Source organism: Tachyglossus aculeatus, chromosome 1 (genome assembly GCF_015852505.1).
Source record: "Tachyglossus aculeatus isolate mTacAcu1 chromosome 1, mTacAcu1.pri, whole genome shotgun sequence".
Classification (NCBI taxonomy): Eukaryota; Metazoa; Chordata; class Mammalia; order Monotremata; family Tachyglossidae; genus Tachyglossus; species Tachyglossus aculeatus.
Window position 1 is genome coordinate 22,430,505 of NC_052066.1, and position 27,521 is coordinate 22,458,025.

The 27,521-nt window shown below is 44.9% G+C and overlaps 1 protein-coding gene across 7 annotated transcripts in view; it reads right to left on the minus strand.

The window, feature by feature from the left end:
* Positions 1-13,658: 13,658 nt before the first annotated feature.
* ARMC8 (armadillo repeat containing 8) overlaps positions 13,659-27,521 on the minus strand; it is a 159,125-nt gene continuing 145,262 nt past the window's right edge. For 4 of the 7 annotated variants that reach the window (XM_038765421.1, XM_038765417.1, XM_038765496.1 and 1 more), the window contains 3 exons: positions 26,223-26,295; positions 25,768-25,861; positions 13,659-14,327 (listed from right to left, as the gene is read on the minus strand). In XM_038765421.1, the coding sequence (XP_038621349.1) occupies positions 14,294-14,327; positions 25,768-25,861; positions 26,223-26,295 (201 nt within the window). In that variant the 3' untranslated portion in view covers positions 13,659-14,293. Of the gene's footprint in view, positions 14,328-25,763; positions 25,862-26,222; positions 26,296-27,521 lie in introns of those variants that run through there. The other 3 variants (XM_038765576.1, XM_038765419.1, XM_038765392.1) reach the window with 1 other exon arrangement.

The window sequence follows — 27,521 nt, forward strand, 5'->3', positions numbered from 1 at the left end:
TATTGAGCGCTTACTGTGCGCAGAGCACTGTACTAAGCGCTCGGGAAGTCCAAGTTGGCAACATATGGAGACGGTCCCTACCCAACAGCGGGCTCACAGTCTAGAAGCATACTAGCGTTGGATCCCTTTTCCACACGACTGAAAGCTCACTGTGGACAGTGAATAATAATAATAACAATGATGGCATTTGTTAAGCGCTTACTATGTGCAAAGCACTGTTCTAAGCGCTGAGGGGGATACCAGGTGATCAGGTTGTCTCACGTGGGGCTCACAGCCTTAATCCCCATTTTACAGATGAGGGAACTGAGCTCAGAGAAGTGAAGTGACTTGCCCAAGGTCACACAGCTGACAAGTGGCGGAGCCGGGATTTGAACCCATGACCTCTGACTCCCACGCCCCGGCTCTTTTCACAGAGCCACGCTGTGAATGTGTCGGTTATGTTATATCATACTCTCCCAAGCGCTTAGTACAGTTCTCTGCATTCATTCATTCATTGTCATATTTATTGAGCGCTTACTGTGTGCAGAGCACTGTACTAAGCGCTTGGGAAGTACAAGTTGGCAACGTATAGAGACGGGCCCTACCCAACAGCGGGCTCACAGTCTAGAACACAGTAAGTGCTCAATAAATACGATAGACTGACTGCTTCCCACATTGGAGCATTAATTCTAGAAGGGGGAGACAGACAAAAAACCAAAGCATATTAACAAAATAAAATAAATAGAATAAATATGTAGGGGCGGCCTCTATATGTTGCCAACTTGTATGAATTTATTACTCTATTTTATTTGTGCATATTTATTCTATTTATTTTATTTTGTTAATATGTATATTATACTCTCCCAAGCGCTTAGTACAGTCCTCTGCATTCATTCATTCAGTCATATTTATTGAGCGCTTACTGTGTGCAGAGCACTGTACTAAGCGCTTGGGAAGTCCAAGTTGGCAACATATGGAGACGGTCCCTACCCAACAGCGGGCTCACAGGCTAGAACACAATAAGCGCTCAATAAATACGATAGACTGACTGCTTCCCACATTGGAGCATTAATTCTAGAAGGGGGAGACAGACAAAAAAACAAAGCATATGAACAAAATAAAATAAATAGAATAAATATGTAGAGGCTGCCTCTATATGTTGCCAACTTGTATGAATTTATTACTCTATTTATGCATATTTATTCTATTTATTTTATTTTGTTAATATGTATGTTATATTATACTCTCCCAAGCGCTTAGTACAGTTCTCTGCATTCATTCAGTCATATTGATTGAGCGCTTACTGTGTGCAGAGCACTGTACTAAGCGCTTGGGAAGTCCACGTTGGCAACATATAGAGACGGTCCCTACCCAACAGCGGGCTCACAGGCTAGAACACAATAAGTGCTCAATAAATACGATAGACTGACTGCTTCCCACATTGGAGCATTAATTCTAGATGGGGGAGACAGACAAAAAAACAAAGCATATTAACAAAATAAAATAAATAGAATAAATATGTAGGGGCGGCCTCTATATGTTGCCAACTTGTATGAATTTATTCCTCTATTTTGTGCATATTTATTCTATTTATTTTATTTTGTTAATATGTTTTGTTTTGTTCTCTATCTCCCCTTTCTAGACTGTGAGCCTGCTGTTGGGTAGGGACCGTCTCTAGATGTTGCCAACTTGGACTTCCCAAGCGCTTAGTCCAGTGCTCTGCACACAGTAAGCGCTCAATAAATATGACTGAATGAATGAATGAATGCAGAGAACTGTACTAAGCGCTTGGGAGAGTATGACATAACATAACCGACACATTCACAGCACGGCTCTGTGAAAAGAGCTCAATAAATACGATTGAATGAATGAATTCCTTCTGGGCAGGGAACGGAACTTGGGTCTTGGTTGTATTTTCTTAAGCGATTAATCCAGTCCAGTGCACCTGGTGGGCACCCAATAAGTAATAAATGCTTTACTACTATCCCTTACAGTGCTCTGCACACAGTAAGCGCTCAATAAATATGATTGAATGAACGAATTCCTTCTGGGCAGGGAATGGAACTTGGGTCTTAGTTGTATTTTCCTAAGCGATTAGTCCAGTCCAGTGCACCTGGTGGGCACCCAATAAGTAATAAATGCTTTACTACTATCCCTTATAGGGCTCTGCACACAGTAAGCGCTCAATAAATACGATTGAATGAATGAATGGCAAATAAACATCATTTACTTGGAAAACAAAATAAAAATGGACTACTTCGGGATTTGAATTTACCCCGCAAGAGAAAGCCAGCCCTCAGTTCCGAGAGGACAAGCACAAGACATCTCCGATCTGGGGATCGTGTTCCCTGGAAGTATGAGCAGGGATCCCATCTAATTCTCACTCTTGTTTTTTGCCCAATTCATTCATTCATTTATTCAATCGTATTTACTGAGCGCTTACTGTGTGCAGAGCACTGTACTAAGCGCAGTGCTTAACAGACTGTTTGGCTCACGGTAGTTGCTCAATCAATACTTTTGAGTGAATTGGCCGAGAGCAATCACTCACTCACTCAATCAATTGTATTTATTAATAATAATAATGGCATTTGTTAAGCGCTTACTATGTGCAAAGCACTGTTCTAAGTGAGCGCTTGCTGTGTGCACAGCACTGTACTAAGCGCTTGGGAAGTCCAAGTTGGCAACATCTAGAGACGGTCCCTACCCAACAGTGGGCTCACAGTCTAGAAGGGGGAGACAGAGAACAAAACCAAACATATTAACAAAATAAAATCAATACAATAGATATGTACACGTCAAATAAATAGAGTAATAAATAGGTACAAACATATGTACAGGTGCAGTGGGGAAGGGAAGGAGGACACCAATCAATCAATCAATCAATCGTATTTATTGAGCGCTTACTGTGTGCAGAGCACTGGACTAAGCGCTTGGGAAGTCCAAGTTGGCAACATCTAGAGACGGTCCCTACCCGACAGCGGGCTCACAGTCTAGAAGGGGGAGACAGACGACAAAACCAAACATATTAACAAAATAAAATCAATAGAATAGATATGTACAAGTAAAATAAATAGAGTAATAAATCTGTATAAACATATAGACAGGTGCAGTGGGGAAGGGAAGGAGGACACCAATACTAAGACCCCCGGGTGAAAGTTTTTTGGGAAACACTGGGCCTCAATGATCAGTTTTCTTTTTGTCTCCAAAGTTTTGCTTCTGGAAGACAGTGTTTTGTCTGCTGAAGCATCACTAAAGCCCCATTTCATTTAGAAAACACTGGCTGATGTAGAGAATAATAATAATAATAATAATAATAATAATAATAATAGGATTTATTAAGTGCTTACTATGTGCAAAGCACTGTTCTAAGCACTGGAAGCAGTGTGGCCTGATGGCTAGAGCACAGGCCTGGGAATCAGAAGGACCTGGGTTCAAATTCTGGCTTGGCTACTTACCTACTATGTAAAAGCCCCTCTTTTCCTCTTCTCCTCCTCCCCTCAATTCGCCCCCGCTCCCTCCCTCTGCCCCTCCCCACAGCATTTGTGTATATCATCATCATCATCATCATCATCAATCGTATTTATTGAGTGCTTACTGTGTGCAGAGCACTGTACTAAGCGCTTGGGAAGTACAAATTGGCAACATATAGAGACAGTCCCTACCCAACAGTGGGCTCACAGTCTTAAAGGGGGTATATTTGCACATATTTTTTACTGTATATTATTGCTGTTGGGTAGGGACCGTCTCTATATGTTGCCGACTTGGACTTCCCAAGCGCTTGGTACAGTGCTCTGCGCACAGTAAGCGCTCAATAAATACGATTGAATGAGTGAATGAATTTATTACTCTATTTTATTTGTACATATTCTAATTATTTTATTTTGTTAATATGTTTTGTTTTGTTCTCTGTCACCCCCTTCTAGACTGTGAGCCCACTGTTGGGTAGGGACCGTCTCTAGATGTTGCCAACTTGGACTTCCCAAGCGCTTAGTACAGTGCTCTGCACACAGTAAGCGCTCAAAAAATACGATTGAATGGACATATTTATTCTATTTCTTTTATTTTGTTAATACGTTTTGTTTTGTCGTCTGTCTCCCCCTTCTAGACTGTGAGCCCACTGTTGGGTAGGGACTGTCTCTATATGTTGCCAACTTGTACTTCCCAAGCGCTTAGTAGAGTGCTCTGCATACAGTAAGTGCTCAAAAAATACGATTGAATGTACATATTTATTCTATTTCTTTTATTTTAATACGTTTTGTTTTGTCGTCTGTCTCCCCCTTTTAGACTGTGAGCCCACTGTTGGGTAGGGACCGCCTCTATATGTTGCCAACTTGTACTTCCCAAGCGCTTAGTCCAGTGCTCTGCACACAGTAAGCGCTCAATAAATACGATTGAATGAATGAATGTGTATAGATCTATAATTCTATTTATCTATTTCGATGGTATTGACACCTGTCTACTTGCTTTGTTTTATTGTCTGTCCCCCCTTCTAGCCTGTGAGCCCGTTGTTGGGTAGGGACTGTCTTTGTGGCCGAATTGTACTTTCCAAGCGCTTAGCACAGTGCTCTGCACACAATAAGCGCTCAATAAATACGATTGAAGGGAAGACGTAGTAATAGGCCGGTCCGCTGCTCAGCATCGGCATCTTCAGCACCCGCCTCTCCAGCTACTAATTTTTTTTATGGTATTTGTTAAGCGCTCATTATGGGCCAGACACCGTACAAAGTTCTGGGGTAGGTATAATAAAATAATAATAATAATAATAATAATAATAATAATAATGGGATTTGTTAAGCGCTTACTATGTGCAAAGCACTGTTCTAAGCCGTGGGGAGGATACAAGGTGATGAGGTTGTCCCACGGGGGGCTCACAGTCTTCATCCCCAGTTCACAGATGAGGTCACTGAGGCTCAGAGAATCAATCAATCAATCAATCAATCGTATTTATTGAGCGCTTATTGTGTGCAGAGCACTGTACTAAGTGCTTGGGAAGTCCAAGTTGGCAACACATAGAGACAGTCCCTACCCAACAGTGGGCTCACAGTCTAAAAGGGGGAGACAGAGAACAGAACCAAACATACCAACAAAATAAAATAAGATAGAAATGTACAAGATAAATAAATAAATAAATAAATAAATAGAGTAATAAATATGTACAACCATATATACATATATACAGAGAAGTGAAGTGACTTGCCCAAGGTCACACAGCAGACACGTGGCGGAGCCAGGATTCGAACCCATGACCGGGCTCTTTCTGCTAAGCCATGCTGCGGTTTTTTCCAAGTGCTTAGTACGGTGCTCTACACACAGCAAGCGCTCAATAAATACGATTGAATGAAGGAATGTCCCACATGGGGCTTAAACCCCGATTGACAGATGAGGTAGCTGAGGTCCAGAGTAGTTAAGTGACTTGCCCAAGGTCACACAGCAGACAAGTGGCGGAGTCAGGCTTAGAATAATAATAATTACGGTATTTGTTAGGCGCTTAGCCCGGGCCAGACACTAGATCCTTATCCGCTAGGCCACGTTGTTTCACTTTCCTCTCTCAGCACCCAAAATGAGCTGTTCCGGAGGAAATCTACAGTGTAGACAGAGGACACTTTTCCAGATATTCCCTCCCATCCTGAGCATGGCGGGGGCTCAGACGATGGGAATATCGAGAGGAATGCGGGGTGCGGGAAGAGCGGCCAGGGCCAGGAAGAAAGGATCGAGAGGGTGAAATCCTTTCACCGCTTCCCACACCTTCGAAAGAGGATCATCAGTATACGTTGCCAACTTGTACTTCCCAAACGCTTAGTACAGTGCTCTGCACACAGTAAGCGCTCAATAAATACGATTGATTGATTGATCGATCATCAGGCAACAGCAACTGCGGGGAGGGGGGACTCAGAAAGGACAGCGGGACAACTCTTGGGAAATAGAAGATGCAGGAGAGCAAGTATAGGAGAAGCAGCGTGGCTCAGTGGAAAGAGAACGGGCTTTGGAGTCAGAGGTCATGGGTTCAAATCCCGGTTCCGTCACTTGTCAGCTGGGTGACTTTGGGCAAGTCACTTAAGAATAATAATAACAATAATAATGATGATGGCATTTGTTAAACGCTTACTATGTGCAAAGCACCGTTCTAAGCGCTGGGGGGGATACAAGGTGTTCAAGTTGTCCCACATGGGGCTCACAGTCTTCATCCCCATTTTACAGATGAGGGAACTGAGGCTCAGAGAAGTGAAGTTCATTCATTCATTCAATCGTATCTATTGAGCGCTTACTGTGTGCAGAGCACTGGACTAAGCGCTTGGGAAGTCCAAGTTGGCAACATCTAGAGACGGTCCCTACCCAACAGCGGGCTCACAGTCTAGAAGACTAGACAGTCTAGAAGTTAAGTGACTTGCCCAAGGTCACACAGCAGACATGGGGCAGAGTCGGGATTCGAACCCATGACCTCTGCTTTGGGCCTCAGTTCCCTCATCTGTAAAATGGGGATGAAGACTGTGAGCCCCACGTGGGACAACCTGATCACCTTGTAATCTCCCAACAGTGCTTTGCATCATCAATCGTATTTATTGAGCGCTTACTATGTGCAGAACACTGTACTAAGCGCTTGGGAAGTACAAATTGGCAACATATAGAGACAGTCCCTACCCAACAGTGGGCTCACAGTCTAAAAGTAAGTGCTTAATAAATGCCATCATTATTATTATAAGTATGCCAGGTGGACAGGCAGCTCGTTAAAATCACACGCCCTCCAAGAGGCCTTCCCCAATAATAATACTAATAATATTTGTTAAGCACTCCCGAGCCCAGGTTCTTTAATTATGATGGCATTTATTAAGCGCTTACTATGTGCAAAGCACTGTTCTCAGCGCTGGGGAGGTTACAGGGTGATCAGGTTGCCCCACGGGGGGCTCACGGTCTTAACCCCCATTTTACAGATGAGGGAACTGAGGCCCAGAGAAGTGAAGTGACTAGTCTGTGACTGCAAATGGGTCAACATACGCACAGTCCTAAGGAAAACAAGGTTCTTTTTCAGCTTTCTCCACCCGTCATGAGGCGTTACGTGTATTGTTGCCGAACTGTACTTTCCAAGCGCTTAGCACAGTACTCTGCACACAGTAAGCGCACAATAAATACGACCGACTGACTGACTGAATGAATTTCAGCTACAAGAGACAGTCACCCTTGAGGGTTCCTTAACTTACTGGACTTTTGGAAAATAGCGATCAGGTTGTCCCACGGGGGGCTCACAGTCTTCATCCCCATTTTACAGATGAGGCCCAGAGAAGTGAAGTGACTTGTCCAAAGTCACACAGCTAATTGGCAGAGCCGGGGTTTGAACCCACGACCTCTGACTCCAAAGCCCGGGCTCTTTCCACTGAGCCACACTGCCCTCTTTTCCTTTACTCCCTCTCCTTTCCCTTGCTTAGGAACTTTTATCTGTATCCTTTAAGACTCAATATCCATCCACCCTAAGCCTCTACAGCCCTTCTGTACAGATTAGTACAGTGTACTTACAAGCGCTTACTACAGTGCTCTGCACACAGTAAGCGCTCAATAAATACGATTGATTTATTTATCTTACAGCCCATTTCCCCCTCTAGACTGTCAGCTTCTAGTGGGCAGGGACGTTGTCAGGCAACTCTGTCGCATTAATGCTCTGCGAGTGCTTCTAAGCAGCATGGCCTAGTGGCTTGCGGGTCAGAACTTACAACAGTGTTTGCCACATAGTAAATAATGATTAATAACGATGGCATTTATTAAGCGCTTACTATGTGCAAAGCAATCAATCAGTCAATCGTATTTATTGAGCACTTACTGTGTGCAGAGCACTGTACTCAGCGCTTGGGAAGTGCAAGTTGGCAACATATAGAGACGGTCCCTACTCAACAGTCAATCAATCGCATTTATTGAGCACTTACTGTGTGCAGAGCACTTACTATGTGCAAAGCAATCAATCAATCAGTCAATCGTATTTATTGAGCACTTACTGTGTGCAGAGCACTGTACTAAGCGCTTGGGAAGTACAAGTTGGCAACATATAGAGACAGTCCCTACTCAACAATCAGTCAATCAATCATATTTATTGAGCGCTTACTGTGTGCAGAGCACTGGACTCAGCGCTTGGGAAGAACAAGTTGGCAACATTAGAGACAGTCCCTACCCAACAATCAATCATCAGTCATATTTATTGAGCACTTACTGTGTGCAGAGCACTGTACTAAGCGCTTGGGAAGTACAAGTTGGCAACATATAGAGACAGTCCCTACTCAACAATCAGTCAATCAATCAATCGCATTTATTGAGCACTTACTGTGTGCAGAGCACTTACTATGTGCAAAGCAATCAATCAATCAGTCAATCGTATTTATTGAGCACTTACTGTGTGCAGAGCACTGTACTAAGCGCTTGGGAAGTACAAGTTGGCAACATATAGAGACAGTCCCTACTCAACAATCAATCATCATCAATCGTATTTATTGAGCGCTTACTATGTGCAGAGCACTGTACTAAGCGCTTGGGAAGTACAACTTGGCATCATATACAGTCCCTACCCAACAATCAATCACTTAGTCAATCGTATTTATTGAGCGCTTACTGTGTGCAGAGCACTGTACTAAGCGCTTGGGAAGTACAAGTTGGCAACGTATAGAGACAGTCCCTACCCAACAATCAATCAATCAATAGTATTTATTGAGCACTTACTGTGTGCAGAGCACTGTACTGAGCGCTTGGGAAGTACAAGTTGGCAACATATAGAGACAGTCCCTACCCAACAATCAATCAATCGTATTTATTGAGTGCTTACTGTGTGCAGAGCACTGTACTAAGCGCTTGGGAAGTCCAAGTTGGCAACATATAGAGACAGTCCCTACCCAACAATCAATCAGTCAATCAATAATATTTATTGAGCGCTTACTGTGTGCAGAGCGCTGGACTAAGCGCTTGGGAAGTACAAGCTGGCAACATCTAGAGGCGGTCCCTACCCAACAGTGGGCTCACAGTCTGGAAAGGGGAGATAGAGAACAAAACATATTAACAAAATAAAATAAATAGAATAAACATGCACAAATAAAATAGAGTAATAAATTCATACAAGTTGGCAACATATAGAGGCAGTCCCTACGTATTTATTCTATTTATTTTATTTTGTTAATATGCTTTGTTTTGTTGTCTGTCTCCCCCTTCTAGACTTACTATGTGCCAAGCACTGTTCTAAGCGCTGGGGAGTTTCCAAGGTGATGAGGTTGTCCCACGGGGGGCTCACAGTCTTCATCCCCATTTGACAGATGAGGGAACTGAGGCACAGAGAAGTGAAGTGACTTGCCCAAAGTCACACAGCTGGCGAGTGGCGGAGCCGGGATTTGAACCCATGACCTCTGACTCCAAAGCCCGGGCTCTTTCCACTGAGCCACGCTGCTTCTCTATAATAGATTAATAATAATTCTAGTATTTGTTAAGCGCTAAGTAGGTGCCGGGCCCTTACTGAGCACCGGGATAGATACAAGCTAATCGAGTTGGACACAGTCCCTGTCCCACATGGGGCTCAGTTTTAATCCTCATTTTACAGATGAAGAAATTAAGGCCCAGAGAAGTGAAGTGACTTACCCCGGGTCGCACAGCAGACGAGTGGCAGAGCCGGGATTAGAATCCGGTCTATGCTCCTTCCATTAGGCCAAGTTGCCTTCTAGACTGTGAGCCCGCTGTTGGGTAGGGACCGTCTCTATATGTTGCCAACTTGAACTTCCCAAGCGCTTAGTACAGTGCTCTGCACACGGTAAGCGCTCAATAAATACGATGGAAGGAATGAATGAAAGTTGCTTAACGAATGTCGTTATTATTAGTCATTTGTGGCCTCTTTTAAAGGGCGGCCCACGCCTGAATGGAGGACCGCGTAAGCGGTTAGTGGTCTGTGAATGCAAATCAATCAATCAATCAATCATTCGTATTTATTGAGCGCTTACTGTGTGCAGAGCACTGGACTAAGCGCTTGGGAAGTCCAAGTTGGCAACATATAGAGACGGTCCCTACCCAACAGTGGGCTCACAGTCTAGAAGGGGGAGACAGACAACAAAACTAAACATACTAACAAAATAAAATAAATAGAATAGATATGTACAAGTAAAATACATAAATAAATAGAGTAATAAATCCATACAAACATATATACATATATACAGGTGCTGTGGGGAAGGGAAGGAGGTAAGATGGACATACCCACAGTCCTAAGGAAAACAAGCTTCTTTTTCAGCTTTCTCCACCTGTCGTGAGGCGTTACGTCCATTGTTGCCAAATTGTCCTTTCCAAGCGCTTAGTACAGTACTCTGCACACAGTAAGCGCACAATTATTTTATTTTATTTTAATATGTTTTGTTTTGTTGTCCGTCTCCCCCTTCTAGACTGTGAGCCCACTGTTGGGTAGGGACCGTCTCTAGATGTTGCCAATCCCAAGCGCTTAGTCCAGTGCTCTGCACACAGTAAGTGCTCAATAACTTGTACTTCCCAAGCGCTTAGTACAGTGCTCTGCACACAGTAAGCGCTCAATAAATACGATTGAATGAATGAATGAATAAATACGATTGAATGAATGAATGAATGAATGAATGAATAAAAACGACTGACTGACGGAACAAATGAATTTCAGCTCCAAGAGACAATCACCCTTGAGAGTTCCTTAACTCACTGGACCTTTGGAAAATAGGGACATTTTAGAGATTGTTGCATTTTCTTGGTTTTTATTAATATGTTGTTTAAAGCACCATTTTTTTATCCAAACACCAGAACACGGATTGTTCCAAATAAAGTGCTGGAAGGAAAAAAAAAATAGCTTATTGAATAGACCATCCTTTTCTCTTGTGTAATTCAAGGGCTGTGATCAGGAAAAAAATATATCAAATAAGGAATGAGAAATAGATAACATAGACTTTAAGAAGTTGGGATAAGAGCCTTACCCCCTGTTCCTCATTTCTGGCATCATAACTAGAAAACATTACAGGCAGGTGACGTTTCAATGGATACAATTTTCTTCATAAAATCCAATAGAAACTAAGTGTTCTGGCAAAGTATTTTTTTTATTTATTTTTCCTACTCATACACACCCACAGGCGATATTTATTCACATAAGTTTGAGTGTGAATTTTTTTAATGGACGTCCAATCCACCGACATGTGATGTCATTTTTGAAAAGGCCTTTTTTTTTTAAGCCCCCTCGTGCAGTCTGGATTGTCTTAGCGTCGTTGGTTTATTTGTGTTCACCGGGTAAATTTAATCCTAACCTTGTAGCCGTTAGCATTGGAAAACTGGAAATGAGGTTGCCTTCAGCCCTAGAAAAGCTATGCTCGGTTCAAATGGGGTTTTATTCAATAAAGCTGCGTATCCAAGGAACCAAGATTGTTTCCCCCCCACCAACCCAGGGAGCTGCATATTTTTTTAGTACACGATCAGTGTGCAAAACCCAGATGCCTTGATTTCCTACAGAGAGAAGGGCTTATTGCAGCAGCTCAGTCTCGAAGAGGGGAGAAAGGGGATGTGTTTGGGTGCTCGACTTGATTTCCGCCTTTTAGGGTGGAAAAAGACAATGCCGTTAAATGGATTAATCGGGAAAGTAGTCTGCAATCCGACAGATTCAAAACTTGATGAAGAAACGGTAGGGTGATGATGGTCCGGGGACGGGGGAAGCCCAAAACATTCGGGCAATGTCAGAATTTGACTGGGTTTCCCGCCTCAGTTCCCTCCTTCGGTCTCGCTTGATACGGAAAGAAAATCCCAGCCAGATCCCAGCTTCCCAGTCCCACGCGACCTCCTCGCATTCAATCTGGCCTGAAGTATCCGAGGACAGAAGTTAACTCGGAGCCGGAAGCGTAATCCAACTTAAGGATGTAGAAAAGACATAGTAGTACAAAGAGGATGTTATCTTTCGGTCATTAGATGGAATATTCTCTCTTCCTTCTTCGGCCTACGGTCCGCGGCCTAATTCGGGAAATCACTTACATTGCACCAGGCAATCATTAAAGCCCCGGTCGGTTCTTTAGAAGGATCTCTCAATTTCTGCCTACGCGGAGCTAATCAGTCTTAGTGATACTCTTCGGGGGTCGGGGGGCAAGGGAGAGACAACGAGAGCTTACTGTGTACAGAGCACTGTACTAAGCGCTTGGAAAGTACTAAGACTGTGAGCTCCCCGTGGGACAGCCCGATCACCCTGTAACCTCCCCAGCGCTTAGAACAGTGCTTTGCACATAGTAAGCGCTTAATAAATAAATGCCATCATTATTATTAATATGATTACTCTCCCTAGCGCTGAGTGCAGCGCTCTGCACACTGTGAGCAAACAATAACTACCGTCGATTGAAGGTTTAACCCGGGCCTTGGGAAATATTCTGTTGATAGGGAAGCAGCGTGGCTCAATCAATCAATCGTATTTATTGAGCGCTTACTGTGTGCAGAGCACTGTACTAAGCGCTCAGTGGAAAGAGCCCAGGCTTTGGAGTCAGAGGTCATGGGTTCCAATCCCGGCTCCGCCAACTGTCAGCTGTGTGACTTTTCACTTCTCTGGGCCTCAGTTCCCTCATCTGTAAATGGGGATTAAGACCGTGAGCCCCCCGTGGGACAACCTGATCCCCTTGTAACCTCCCCAGCGCTGAGAACAGTGCTTGGCACGTAGTAAGCGCTTAATAAATGCCATCATTATTATTATTATTAGAAGGGAGGGATCATCATCAATCATCAATCGTATTTATTGAGCGCTTACTATGTGCAGAGCACTGTACTAAGCGCTTGGGAAGTACAAATTGGCAACATATAGAGACAGTCCCTACCCAACAGTGGGCTCACAGTCTAAAAGACTGTGAGGGATACAGAGAGAGGTCATTCAGCTCTTTCAAAAGTTAAAGTCCAGGGGTAGGACTTCCGTTTCACTCTCTCCGACGTCAGGCTGTGCTCAACGGCTGGCGATGCTGAATCCTCCAATTATTATTCATCATCATCAATCGTATTTATTGAGCGCTTACTATGTGCCGAGCACTGTACTAAGCGCTTGGGAAGTACAAATTGGCAACATATAGAGACAGTCCTTACCCAACAGTGGGCTCACAGTCTAAAAGTAATAATAATAATTATTATTATTCTTGGTTTCATTCGGGATAGATGCGTAAGACACCGCCTGCCTATACCGGACTTAGCCTTCTGGGTGATGTGCGTCTGTCCTACCCGTTCCCCGGGCCTTTTTCCAAAAGGGATGTGGGATTTCACATTTCCAGGCCGGGCGGATTGCGGCGGGGGGAGAACCTGGGCCCACCGAATCCGCCATCGCTCAACCCAGTCACTTGGGTCTCCGACGAGGCCGCTTATTGTTTTAAAAGATCCACCCAGACAGGTCAGTCCCACTCCCACCCTACAAACCCACTTATTTATTATTATTTATTATTATTTTTAGACTGTGAGCCCAATGTTGGGTAGGGACTGTCTCTATATGTTGCCAGTTTGTACTTCCCAAGCGCTTAGTACAGTGCTCTGCACATAGTGAGCGCTCAACAAATATGATTGATTGATTTATTCAATCAGGTTGTCAAGGACGCTTGTGAACGGCAGTAAGACGCTTAGCTCTCTCTCCGAGGCCCCGGCGCTACTTCTATTGCCTGTCCTCAGGTCCCCTGTATCTTCTTTTAAAGAAAAGGATATTGTAAGTTACGTTGAGGTTGAGAAATGCATATATTTTTTTTTACTTACAAATATTCATCTGATCAAAATTCAACATAAACTTTATGGGGCACTTGACAGTTTGTGTGTGTGTGTGGTTTCTTTTAAATAACATTTCATTTAAACTGTATGTAATTCAGTAAGGTCTCATACAGCAAGCAATGCGTAATCCTGGAAAATCTGTAGAAAAGAGTTTTTTTCACACACAAAATAAGAAAACAGATTTTCTGAGGTATCCCCCTTCCGTACACACTCACCCCCCCCCACTCACGCACGCTCACACGTCACACCCGCGCGCGCCTGCCCCCAAAGTGGCTGCCGCAAAAGCGAAAAACTGTAGGCCCGAAGGGAAAAAAAGGACGATTGATTGTTCTAGTAGAGTCCCGGCAGCTCGGGAAAAATAAAACACACAACAGTCCTCTGAGTTAACGCACGACCTCCCAAAAGTTCCCAAGTGCATCCGAGATCCGTTCTCTTAGATTGCTTTGGCAGAGCGGCTCCCCGCCCGGGAGAGCGGCTCGGCCCAAGGTGACTTGTGCAAATAGAAGGGATCAGATGAGGCTTTTTCCTGTTATTCCTTAAACACGTGTGTGTGAGGGGAGCCTGAAGTTCTTGCTTGGGTTTTCCGTCACGCCAGATACTGCTGCAGTGCTGTCTTTGCCCTGAAATCAGATATCTCCAATTAACCGGGGCGGTTGGAAATTCCCCTTACAAGAGTCGCCGTTTGGGCCGTACCACCTCCCTCCCCGTAGCCGAAGAACCGTTAACAGCGCAGCAGGAGAGAAAATTTTCGAGAGGGCGGTTTTTATAATGGCAGAAGAAAGCCTTCCGTAGTGTCTTTCCAAACCACCTCCAGGCTCCGGAATTTTTCCAAGAGCACGGTTACTCCGGCCTCCGCAGAAACGGCCTCAGGAGAAACCTGCTAAGCCACACCAGGTAATGCCCCAGACTGAGCCCACTGCTGGGTGGGGACCGTCTCTATATGTTGCCAACTTGTACTTCCCAAGCGCTTAGTACAGTGCTCTGCACACAGTAAGCGCTCAATAAATACGATTGAATGAATGAATGAATGAGCCCCCCTTTTCCTCCGCTCCTCCTCCCTCCCTCTGCTCTATTCCCCTCCCCGCCCCATGGCACTTGTGTATATAGGTGCATGTTTATGATTCTATTTATTTTATTAATGATGTGTGTATATCTATCATTCTATTGATTTATATTGACGCCTGTTTACTTGATTTGATGTCTGTCTCCCCGCTTCTAGATTGTGAGCCCATTGCTGGGTAAGGATTGTAGATTGGGAGCCCGTTGTTGGGTAAGGATTGTCTCTATCTGTTGAACTGTACTTTCCAAGTGCTTAGTACAGTGCCTTGCACACAGTAAGCGCTCAATAAATATGATTGAATGAATAATGTTCCTGTGAGAAACTTTCTTCCCCCCGCTCCATGATTCATTCAAGTTCTTTCTAAATTTCCAGAGAACGCACAGTCTACTGATTTATATTGATGCCTGTTTAATTGTTTTGATGTCTGTCTCCCCGCTTCTAGATTGGGAGCACATTGTTGGGTAAGGATTGTCTCTATCTGTTGAACTGTACTTTCCAAGTGCTTAGTACAGTGCTCTGCACACAGTAAGCGCTCAATAAATACGACAATGAATAACGTTCCTGTGAGAAACCTTCTTCCCCTGCTCTAGGATTCATTCAAGTTCTTTCTAGAATTTCCAGAGCACTTGTGGTCTACTGATTTATATTGATGCCTGTTTACTTGCTTTGATGTCTGTCTTCCCGCTTCTAGATTGGGAGTCCATTGTTGGGTAAGGATTGTCTCTGTTGAATTGTACTTTCCAAGTGCTTAGTATAGTGCTCTGCACACAGTAAGCGCTCAATAAATACGATTGATTGATTGATTGTCTCTGTCTGTTGAATTGTACTTTCCAAGCGCTTAGTACAGTGCTCTGCACACAGTAAGCACTCAATAAATACGACTGAATGAATAACGTTCCTGTGAGAAACCTTCTTCCCCCGCCGCTTCTAGATTGGGAGTCCATTGTAGGGTAAGGATTGTCTCTGTTGAATTGTACTTTCCAAGCGCTGAGTACAGTGCTCTGCACACAGTAAGCACTCAATAAATACGATTGATTGATGGTCTCGTCTGAATTGTACTTTCCAAGCACTTAGTACACTGTTCTGTACACAGTAAGCGCTCAATAAATACAACTGAATGAATAACGTTCCTGTGAGGAACCTTCTTCCCCCGCTCTCTGATTCATTCAAGTTCTTTCTAGAATTTCCAGAGGACACGCGGTCTACTGATTTATATTGATGCCTGTTTACTTGTTTTGATGTCTGTCTCTCCGCTTCGAGATTGGGAGCCCGTTGTTGGGTAAGGATTGTCTCTATCTGTTGAATTGTACTTTCCAAGCGCTTAGTACACTGCTCTGCACACAGTAAGCACTCAATAAATACGACTGAATGCATAACGTTCCTGTGAGAAACCTTCTTCCCCCGCTCTACGATTTATTCAACTTGTTTCTAGAATTTCCAGAGAACGTGCAGTCTACTGATTTACATTGATGCCTGTTTCCTTGTTTTGATGTCTGTCTCCCCGCTTCTAGATTGGGAGCCCATTGTTGGGTAAGGATTGTCTCTATCTGTTGAATTGTACTTTCCAAGCGCTTAGTACACTGCTCTGCACACAGTAAGCGCTCAATAAATACGATTGATTGATTGATTGATTGATTGATTGTCTCTCTCTGTTGAATTGTACTTTCCAAGCGCTTAGTACACTGCTCTGCACACAGTAAGTGCTCAATAAATACGACTGAATGAATAACGTTCCTGTGAGAAACCTTCTTCCCCCGCTCTACGATTCATTCAAGTTCTTCCTAGAATTTCCAGAGGACACGCGGTCTACTGATATATATTGATGCCCGTTTACTTGTTTTGATGTCTGTCTCCCCACTTCTAGACTAGGAGCCCGTTGTTGGATAAGGATTGTCTCTATCTGTTGAATTGTACTTTCCAAGCGCTTAGTACAGTGCTCTGCACACAGTAAGCGCTCAATAAATACTACTGAATGAATAACGTTCCTGTGAGAAACCTTCTTCCCCCACTCTACGATTCATTCAAGTTCTTTCTACAATTTCCAGAGAGCGCGCGGTCTACTGATTTATATTGATGCCTGTATACTTGTTTTGATGACTGTCTCCCCGCTTTTAGATTGGGAGCCCGTTGTTGGGTAAGGATTGTCTCTATCTGTTGAATTGTACTTTCCAAGCGCTTAGTACAGTGCTCTGCACACAGTAAGCGCTCAATAAATACGACTGAATGAATAACGTTCCTGTGAGAAACCTTCTTCCCCCACTCTACGATTCATTCAAGTTCTTTCTACAATTTCCAGAGAGCGCGCGGTCTACTGATTTATATTGATGCCTGTATACTTGTTTTGATGTCTGTCTCCCCGCTTTTAGATTGGGAGCCCGTTGTTGGGTAAGGATTGTCTCTATCTGTTGAATTGTACTTTCCAAGCGCTTAGTACAGTGCTCTGCACACAGTAAGCACTCAATAAATACGACTGAATGAATAACGTTCCTGTGAGAAACTTTCTTCCCCCACTCTAGGATTCATTCAAGTTCTTTCTAGAATTTCCAGAGAAAGCTTGGTCTAACGGAAGGAGCATGGACCGGGAGACAGAGGACTTGGGTTTTAATCCCGGCTCCGCTGCTTGTCTGCTGACTTTGTGCTTTAGTTACCTTATTCATTCACTCAATCGTAGTTATTGAGTGCTCACTGCGTGCAGAGCACTGTACTAAGCGCTTAAGGGGATTAAGACTGTTAGCCCTAAGTGGGACAGAGACTGTGTCCAACCTGATTATCTTGAATGTACTCCAGCGCTCAGTTCAGTGCCTGGCACTTAGTAACTACTTAACAAATACCACTGAAAATCTGGCATCAAAGGATACAAATCTAGCTATCAATCAATCAATCAATCATATTTATTGAGCGCTCACTGTGTGCAGAGCACTGTACTAAGCGCTTGGGAAGTACAAGTTGGCAACATACAGAGACAGTCCCTACCCAACAGTGGGCTCACAGTCTAAAAGGGGGAGACAGAACACAAAACCAAACATACTAACAAAATAAAATAAATAGAATAGATATGTACAAGTAAATGACCTGCACGATCATTCGGTACTATTTATCGATTTATTTTATTTTGTTATTTATTTTATTTTGTTAGTATGTTTGGTTTTGTTCTCTGTCTCCCCCTTTTAGACTGTGAGCCCACTGTTGGGTAGGGACCGTCTCTCTATGTTGCCAATTTGTACTTCCCAAGCGCTTAGTAGAGTGCTCTGCACACAGTAAGCGCTCAATAAATACGATTGATGATGATGATGATGAGTGCCTGTGCGCAAAACACTGAACGAAATCTTTGGGAGGTAAAGGGTAGGCGCTCGGCCCTCAAGGATTTTACACTCAAACGGGGGAGTCAGAGAGAAAATGATTTGACAGATAGGAGGAAAAAGACAGTGGGAAATTGGATGGGGGAAACATACAACTAGAGTAAGAAAATCGAGAGGTGTGGAAATGCTTAGTACAGTGCTCTCCACACACAGTAAGTGCTCAATAAATGCCACTGATGATGATGATGATGGCATTTATTAAGCGCTTACTATGTGCAAAGCACTGCTCTAAGCGCTGGGGAGGTTACAAGGTGATCAGGTTGTCCCACGGGGGGGCTCACAGTCTTAATCCCCATTTTCCAGATGAGGGAACTGAGGCCCAGAGAAGTGAAGTGACTTGCCCAAAGTCACACAGCTGACAAGTGGCGGAGCCGGGATTTGAACCCATGACTGATGACGATGATGATGATGATGATGGTGGTATAGGAAAGCTTCAGGGTACTACAAATTCCAAAGTACTGAGCTAGTGGTTGGGAAGCTATTCATTCAATCGTATTTATTGAGCGCTTACTGTGTGCAGAGCACTGGACTAAGCGCTTGGGAAGTACAAGCTGGCAACATATAGAGACGGTCCCTGCCCAATCAATCAATCAATCAATTGTATTTATTGAGCGCTTACTGTGTGCAGAGCACTGGACTAAGCGCTTGGGAAGTACAAGTTGGCAACATATAGAGACGGTCCCTACCCAACAGTGGGCTCACAGTCTAAAAGGGGGAAACAGAGAACGAAACCAAACATACTAACAAAATAAAATAAATAGAATAGATATGTACAAGTAAAATAAATAGAGTAATAAATATGTACAAACATATATACATATATACATATACCCAACAGCGGGCTCACAGTCTAGAAATTCGTATTTCTTGGGCTGGTGCATGACTGTAAGCTTATCGTGGGCAGGAATGAATCTGTTTATTGTTGTAATAATAATAATAATAATGATGGCATTTATTAAGCGCTTACTATGTGCAAAGCACTGTTCTAAGCGCTGGGGAGGTTACAAGGTGATCAGGTTGTCCCACATGGGCCTCACAGTCTTAATCCCCATTTTACAGATGAGGGAACTGAAGCCCAGAGAAGTGAAGTGACTTGCCCAAAGTCTCACAGCTGACAGTTGGCGGAGCTGGGATTTGAACCCCTGACCTCTGACTCCAAAGCCCGGGCTCTTTCCATTGAGCCACGCTGCTTCTCTACTGTATTCTCCCAAGTGCTCAATAAATATGGTTGAATTCATTCATTCATTCAATTGTATTTCTTGAGCGCTTACTGTGTGCAGAGCACTGTACTAAGTGCTTGGGAGGTACAATGAATGCCTACGTGAGAGGTGGGAGGGAGGGAGAAGCCGGAGGTGAGAGAGGGACCGTGAGAAGATGCGCTAAGAGGAGCCTAGAGGGCAGGCCGGAGATCACGAAGAGGAGAGAAACGGTCGACGGCCTTGAAGGCGATCTTTTTTTTTTTTGGTTTGATCAATCAATCAATCAATCGTATGTATTGAGCGCTTACTGTGTGCAGAGCACTGTACGAAGCGCTTGGGAAGTACAAGTTGGCAACATAGAGAGACGGTCCCTACCCAACAGTGGGCTCACAGGCTACAAGTTTGATGTGGAAGATTGGGGTGGAGGGGAGCGGGTGGTGGCCGAGGTGGGAGGAGATGTGGACTGAGTGACGCTTCCAAGACAACGAGCCGCATCCGCGCGGCGGCCCGAGGTGGAGACCGAGATGGGGAGAGGGCGGTTGCAGGGAGACGAGTGAGGAGACGGATTTGGTAGTCTACCCGTGAAGGGACCAGAGCTTGGATCGGGTCGGAAGCAGCTTGATCGGCTCCGGGAAATTGTGTGGAGGAAAAACCGGCGGGATTTGGCAGCAAGACTGTGGGCCTCTGGGTCAGGAAAGATAACGGTATTACTGACAGAGATGGGTGGGGGGCGGGGGAGGAGGAGGAATAATAATAATAATAATAATAATAATGTTGGTATTTGTTAAGTGCCTACTATGTGCAAAGCACTGTTCTAAGCACTGGGAAGGATACCCCTCCTTCCTGTCCCCTCCTCATCCCCCCCACCTTACCTCCTTCCCCTCCCCACAGCACCTGTATATATGTTTGTACAGATTTATTACAGACTATTACAAACTTTTACAAACTATTACAAACTTTATTACAATTTTTTAGACTGTGAGCCCACTATTGGGTAGGGACTGTCTCTATATGTTGTCAACTTGTACTTCCCAAGCGCTTAGTACAGTGCTTTGCACACAGTAAGCGCTCAATAAATACGATTGATGATTTATTACTCTATTTTACATACACAGATTTACTATTCTATTTGATTTTGTTAAAATGTTTTGTTTTGTTGTCTGTCTCCCCCTTCTAGACCGTGAGCCCGCTGTTGGGTAGGGACTGTCTCTACATGTTGCCAACTTGTACTTCCCATGTGCTTAGTACAGTGCTCTGCACACAGTAAGCGCTCAATAAATGATTAAATGAATGAATGAAAGGTGATTAGGTTGTTCCACGTGGGGCTCACAGTCTTAATTCCCATTTTACAGATGAGGTAACTGAGTCACAGAGAAGCGAAGTGACTGGCCCAAGGTCACACAGCTGGCAATTGGCAGAGCCAGGATTTGAACCCATGACTTCTGACTCCCAAGCCCGGGCTCTTTCCACTGAGCCACGCTGCTTCTCCTCTAATACTGTTACTTGTTAAGCGCTTACTATGTGCCAAGCACTGTTCTAAGCACTGGGGTAGATACAAGATAATCAGGTTGTCCCACGTGGGGCTCACAGTCTTCATCCCCACTTTCCAGATGAGGGAACTGAGGACCCGAGAATAATAATAATAATAATTATGATGATGACGACATTTATTAAGCACTTACTACGTGCAAAGCACTGTTCTAAGCGCTGGGGAGGTTACAGGGTGATCAGGTTGTCCCACGGGGGGCTCACAGTCTTAATCCCCATTTTACAGATGAGGGAACTGAGGCCCAGAGAAGTGAAGTGACTTGCCCAAAGTCACCCAGCTGACAAGTGGCGGAGCCGGGATTAGAATCCACGACCTCTCATTCCCAGGCCCGGGCTCTTTCCACTAAGCCACCCTGCTTCTGCATAAGCGGTGAGGTAAGGAAGTGGCGGTGGTTTGCGGGGAGAGAGAAATGCCGTTTTAGACACTTTGAGTTTGAGGTGGTAGCGGGCCATGCGACCGGAGATGTCCTGGAAGCAAAGGGAAATCTTGGATTGGGAAAGACTGGGCTGAGGAAGGTAAAACTGCCCGAAGAATGGAGGGAATGGAGGCAGAGGGACCGGCCTCTAATCCAGACATGATGAGCGTTACATTTCAACAGAAATCGGGCTTCAGTGGATCAAAATCGGATCTGGGAATAAAGTCCGGTCCCTGTTTTCTCCTTCGGGCCCGGCTAAAACAGACTATTCCTAGAGTCAGCATGCTCAATAATTGCTTTTGACCATTACGGTGGCACTGACTTTAGACCGAAAGCATCTACGTTGCCAACTTGTGCTTCCCAAGCGCTTAGTCCAGTGCTCTGCACGCAGTAAGCGCTCAATAAATACGATTGATTGATTGATTGATTGATCTTGAAAGCAGACCGCGGGAGCGTGTCTGTTTTGGCCACGGCACTCTCCCAAGCGCTTCGGTTCACCCGTCAGCAGGCAGTGGGAGTTCGGGGAAAGACTCAAATGATGGATTTTTTCATCTGTGATGTAGACCGATAATAATGATGGCATTTGTTAAGCGCTCACTATGTGCAAAGCACTGTTCTAAGCGCTGGAGAGGTTACAAGGTGACCAGGTTGTCCCAGGTGGGGCTCACAGTCTTCATCCCCATTCTACAGATGAGATAACTGAGGCCCAGAGAAGTGAAGTGACTTGCCCAAAGTCACCCAGCTGACAGCTGGCAGAGCTGGGATTTGAACCCATGACCTCTGACTCCAAAGCCCAGGCTCTGTCCACTGAGCCAGATGTTTACTTACTTCCTGGGCTTTGCTTTCAGGTTACTTTAGGTCGCAATAAACTTTTCTCAGCGGCTCAAACTGGCCTTTGCGAACAACTAGAGAAGGAGCGTGGCTCAATGGAAAGAGCAAGGGCTTTGGAGTCAGAGGCCATGGGTTCAAATCCCGGCTCCGCCAACTGTCAGCTGGGTGACTTTGGGCAAGTCATTTTGTCATTCATTCATTCAATCGTATTTATTGGGCGCTTACTGGGTGCAGAGCACTGGACTAAGCGCTTGGGAAGTACAAGTTGGCAACCTACAGAGACAGTCCCTACCCAACAGTGGGCTCACAGTCTAGAAGGGGGAGACAGAGAACAAAACCGAACGTATTAACAAAATAAAATAGAATAGATATATACAAGTAAAATAAAACAGCAGGGAGAGCAAGGATAAACAGTTCAAAAACATCCTGCCACTTTCTCTCGCAGCTTTCTGCAAAAGATACACATCGCCTGGTATCTCCCCCGGCGCTTAGAACAGTGCTTGGCACACAGTAAGCGCTTAAAAAATACCGACATTATTACAATCGGTTCAACTGGACGGAGGCTGCCGCCAGACGCTGAGGCTAAAAAGCCACCACAGATTTAAAAAAAATGTTCTTCCGATGGCGTTCTGGGAACGTCCGGATGTCTTCGCTGGAAGCCGCGTGGCTTGGCGGGAAAGGGCACGGGTCTGGGAATCACGGGGCCTGGGTTCGAATCCTGCCTCCACTGTACGTCTGCCGTTGGGCAAGTCGCTTCGCTTCTCTGGGCCTCAGTTATCTCATTTGGAAAAGGGGGGTTGAGAGTGTGAGCCCCAAGGGGGACGAGCGCGGTGTCCCACCTGATTAGCTTGTAGCAGAGAAGCAGCGTGGCTTTGTGGAAAGATCCCGGGCTTGGGAGTCAGAGGTCGTGGGTTCATTCATTCATTCAGTCGTATTTATTGAGCGCTTACGGTGTGCGGAGCACTGGACTAAGCGCTTGGGAAGTCCAAGTTGGCAACACTTAGAGAGGGTCCCTACCCAACAGCAGGCTCACAGTCTAATCCCGGCTACGCTGCTTGCCAGCTGTGTGACTTTGGGCAGATCACTTAACTTCTCTGGGCCTGTTACCCCATCTGTAATATTCATTCATTCATTCAATCGCATTTATTGAGCTGTTACGGTGTGCAGAGCACTGGACTAAGCGCTTGGGAAGTCCAAGTTGGCAACACTTAGAGACGGTCCCTACCCAACAGCAGGCTCACAGTCTAATCCTGGCTCCGCCGCTTGCCAGCTGTGCGACTTTGGGCAGATCACTTAACTTCTCTGGGCCTGTTACCCCATCTGTAATATTCATTCATTCAATCATCATCATCAATCGTATTTATTGAGCGCTTACCGTGTGTAGAGCACTGTACTAAGCGCTTGGGAAGTCCAAGTTGGCAACAAATAGAGACGGTCCCTACCCAACAGTGGGCACACAATCTGATCCTGGCTCCGCCGCTTGCCAGCTGTGTGTCTTTGGGCAGGTTACTTAACTTCTCTGGGCCTGTTATCCCATCTGTAATATTCATTCATTCAAGCATCATCATCATCATCATCATCAATCTTATTTATTGAGCACTTACGGTGTGCAGAGCCCTGGACTAAGCGCTTGGGAAGTCCAAGTTGGCAACATCTAGAGACAGTCCCTACCCAACAGTGGGCTCACGGTCTAATCCCGGCTCCGCCGCTTGCCAGCTGTGTGACTTCGGGCAGGTCACTTAACTTCTCTGGGCCTGTTACCCCATCTGTAACATTCATTCATTCATTCGTATTTATTGAGCGCTTACGGTGTGCACAGCACTGTACTAAGCGCTTGGGAAGTACAAGTTGGCAACATATAGAGACGGTCCCTACCCAACAGTGGGCTCACAGTCTAATCCCGGCTCTGCCGTTTGCCAGCTGTGTGACTTTGGGCAGGTCACTTAACTTTTCTGGGCCTGTTACTCCATCTGCTCAATAAATATGATTGAATGAATGAATGAATCTGTAATATTCATTCATTCAATCGCATTTATTGAGCGCTTACGGTGTGCAGAGCACTGGACTAAGCGCTTGGGAAGTCCAAGTTGGCAACATCTAGAGACAGTCCCTACCCAACAGTGGGCTCACGGTCTAATCCCGGCTCCGCCGCTTGCCAGCTGTGTGACTTCGGGCAGGTCACTTAACTTCTCTGGGCCTGTAACCCCATCAGTAATATTCATTCATTCAATCGCATTTATTGAGCGCTTACGGTGTGCAGAGCACTGTACTAAGCGCTTGGGAAGTACAAGTTGGCAACAAATAGAGACGGTCCCTACCCAACAGCGGGCTCACAGTCTAATCCCGGCTCTGCCGTTTGCCAGCTGTGTGACTTTGGGCAGGTCACTTAACTTTTCTGGGCCTGTTACTCCATCTGCTCAATAAATACGATTGAATGAATGAATGAATCTGTAATATTCATTCATTCAATCGCATTTATTGAGCGCTTACGGTGTGCAGAGCACTGGACTAAGCGCTTGGGAAGTCCAAGTTGGCAACATCTAGAGACGGTCCCTACCCAACAGCGGGCTCACAGTCTAATCCCGGCTCCGCCGCTTGCCAGCTGTGTGACTTTGGGCAGGTCACTTTTAACTTCTCTGGGCCTGTTACTCCATCTGTAATATTCATTCATTCAGTCGTATTTACTGAGCGCTTACTGTGTGCAGAGCACTGTACTAAGCGCTTGGGACTGTGAGCCCACTGTTGGGTAGGGACTGTCTCTATATGTTGCCAACTTGTACTTCCCAAGCACTTTGTACAGTGCTCTGCACACAGTAAGCGCTCAATAAATACGATTGATTGATTGATTGATTGAAGTACAAGTTGGCAACATCTAGAGACGGTCCCTACCCAACAGCGGGCTCACAGTCTAGAAGGGGGAGACAGACGACAAAACAAGACATATTAACAAAATAAAATAAATAGAATAAATATGTACAAATAAAATAAATAGAGTAATAAATACATATAAATATATATACAGGTGCTGTGGGGAGGGGAAGGAGGTAAGGCAGGGGGGATGGATAATATGGGGATTAAGACTGTGAGCTCCACGTGGGTCAGCCTCACTACCCTGCATCTACTCCAGCGCTGAGAACAGTGCTTGGCACATAGTAAGCGCTTAACACATTTGTAAATGCTTGACAAATACCATTAAAAAAACCCCCAACAACATGAACAGAAAAAAGTTAGTTGGGCCAGCGTGAGCAGCTCCACAAGTTACTCAATGATTTCGGCCCTGCCCTGCCCGGGGAAGCAGTGTGGCTCAGCGGAAAGAGCCCGGGGTTTGGGAGTCGGGGGTCATGGGTTCGAATCCCGACTCCGCCGCTTGTCAGCTGTGTGACCTTGGGCAAGTCAGTTCACTTCTCTGAGCCTCGGTTACCTCATCTGCAAAATGGGGATTAAGACTGTGAGCCCCACGTGGGACAACCTGATTACTCTGTATCCCCCAGCGCTTACAACAGTGCTTCGCACATAGTAAGCCATTATTATTATTATTCGGGGAGACCGTGACCCCCACATTAAGGGTGTACTGTACAATCGGAAGCAGATCCAAACCAAAGACAATAATTTTCCCACACATTTTTTTTTTCAATTTTTATACTTACTTATCACAAACGGTGGAGTCTGGCGACTGACTCAGCTTATGTAGAATCTCCACAATGCCGATATCTCGTAGTTTATCCTGACGTTCTTGCGAACCTAGAAGGTGAAATCTCAAAAATTACTGCGAGCGCTACCGATCGATCGGCCGTGTTTTATCGAGCGCCTGAGTACTCAACGCTACGGAGGGAACACTACCACGATGTAACCGAGTTGGTAGACGCACTCCCCGCCCACAACGAGCTGACCCAGTGGATCCGCTGATGCAGATTTAAAAAATACAAAAACCGAGACGGAAAAACTTAAATTACTAACTGGGCTCGAACGTTAGGGCCAGGGTCTTCCCTGCCAGAAAAAGAGTTCGGCTCTGGGAGAGATATTATCCCTATAAATGACAGATGGGACAAGCGCGCAGCTGTGAGTCGTCTTTGGGAAGAAAAGCCTGGGAATTCTCTCTTACCTTCTTCTTCGTTCCGTACGAGGTTTAATATACAAAGCGTGGCAGCCAGTTGAAGCTTAACGTTTGAATGACCCTAGGTGTAAAAACAAAAATTGGAAACATCCCCAAATTAGGCCATTTTCCGCTTGTGAGTATCAAATTACCTGACTTTTCCAAGTGGTCTGCACAGAGTTAGGGAATTCTACCTTCTAACTTGTGGCTGCCACGCCAACCTTCGGGTTAACTTGTACATATTTACTGTTCTATTTGTTTTACTTGGTTACTATCAATCAATCAATCGTATTTACTGAGCGCTTACTGTGTGCAGAGCACTGGACTAAGCGCTTGGGAAGTACAAGTTGGCAACATAGAGAGACAGTCCCTACCAAAAAGTGGGCTCGCAGTCTAGAAGAATATCTAAGAAGTTAATATGTTTGGTTTGGTTGTCTGTCTCCCCCTTCTATTCATTCAATCGGATTTACTGAGCGCTTACTGTGTGCAGAGCACTGTACTAAGCGCTTGGGAAGTTCAAGTTGGCAACATAGAGAGACAGTCCCTACCCAACAGTGGGCTCACAGTCTAGAAGAATATCTAAGAAGTTATATGTTTGGTTTTGTTGTCTGTCTCCCCCTTCTATTCATTCAATCGTATTTACTGAGCGCTTACTGTGTGGAGAGCACTGTACTAAGCGCTTCTAGACTGTGAGCCTGTTGTTGGGTAGGGACCGTCTCTATAGGTTGCCAATTTGTTCTTCCCAAGCGCTTAGTACGGTGCTCTCCACACAGTAAGCGCTCACTAAATACGACTGAATGAACGAAGGAATGAACAGGCAAGTCACACGCATGTTGGGGGTAATTACCCATCACAGGAGATGTAGCTAATACTAATAATGATGAAATCAATCAATCGTATTTATTGAGCGCTTACTGTGTGCAGAGCACTGTACTAAGCGCTTGGGAAGTACAAGTCGGCAACGCATAGAGACAGTCCCTACCCAACAGCGGGCTCACAGTCTAGAAGGGGGAGACAGAGAACAAAACAAAAATACTAACAAAATAAAACAGAATAGATATGTACAAGATAAATAAATAAATAGAGTAATAAATAGAGTAATAAATATGTACAAACATATATACAGGTGCTGTGGGGAAGGAAAAAGTTGTGGTATTTACTAACTGCTTACTTGGTGCTAAGCACTGTACTAAGTGCTGAGGTAGCTACACCATAATCAGGTCCCACACGGGACTCCCACGCTACATAGGAGGGAGAGCAGGTTTCGAATCCCCATTCTGCGGATGATGATGATGATGATAGCATTTG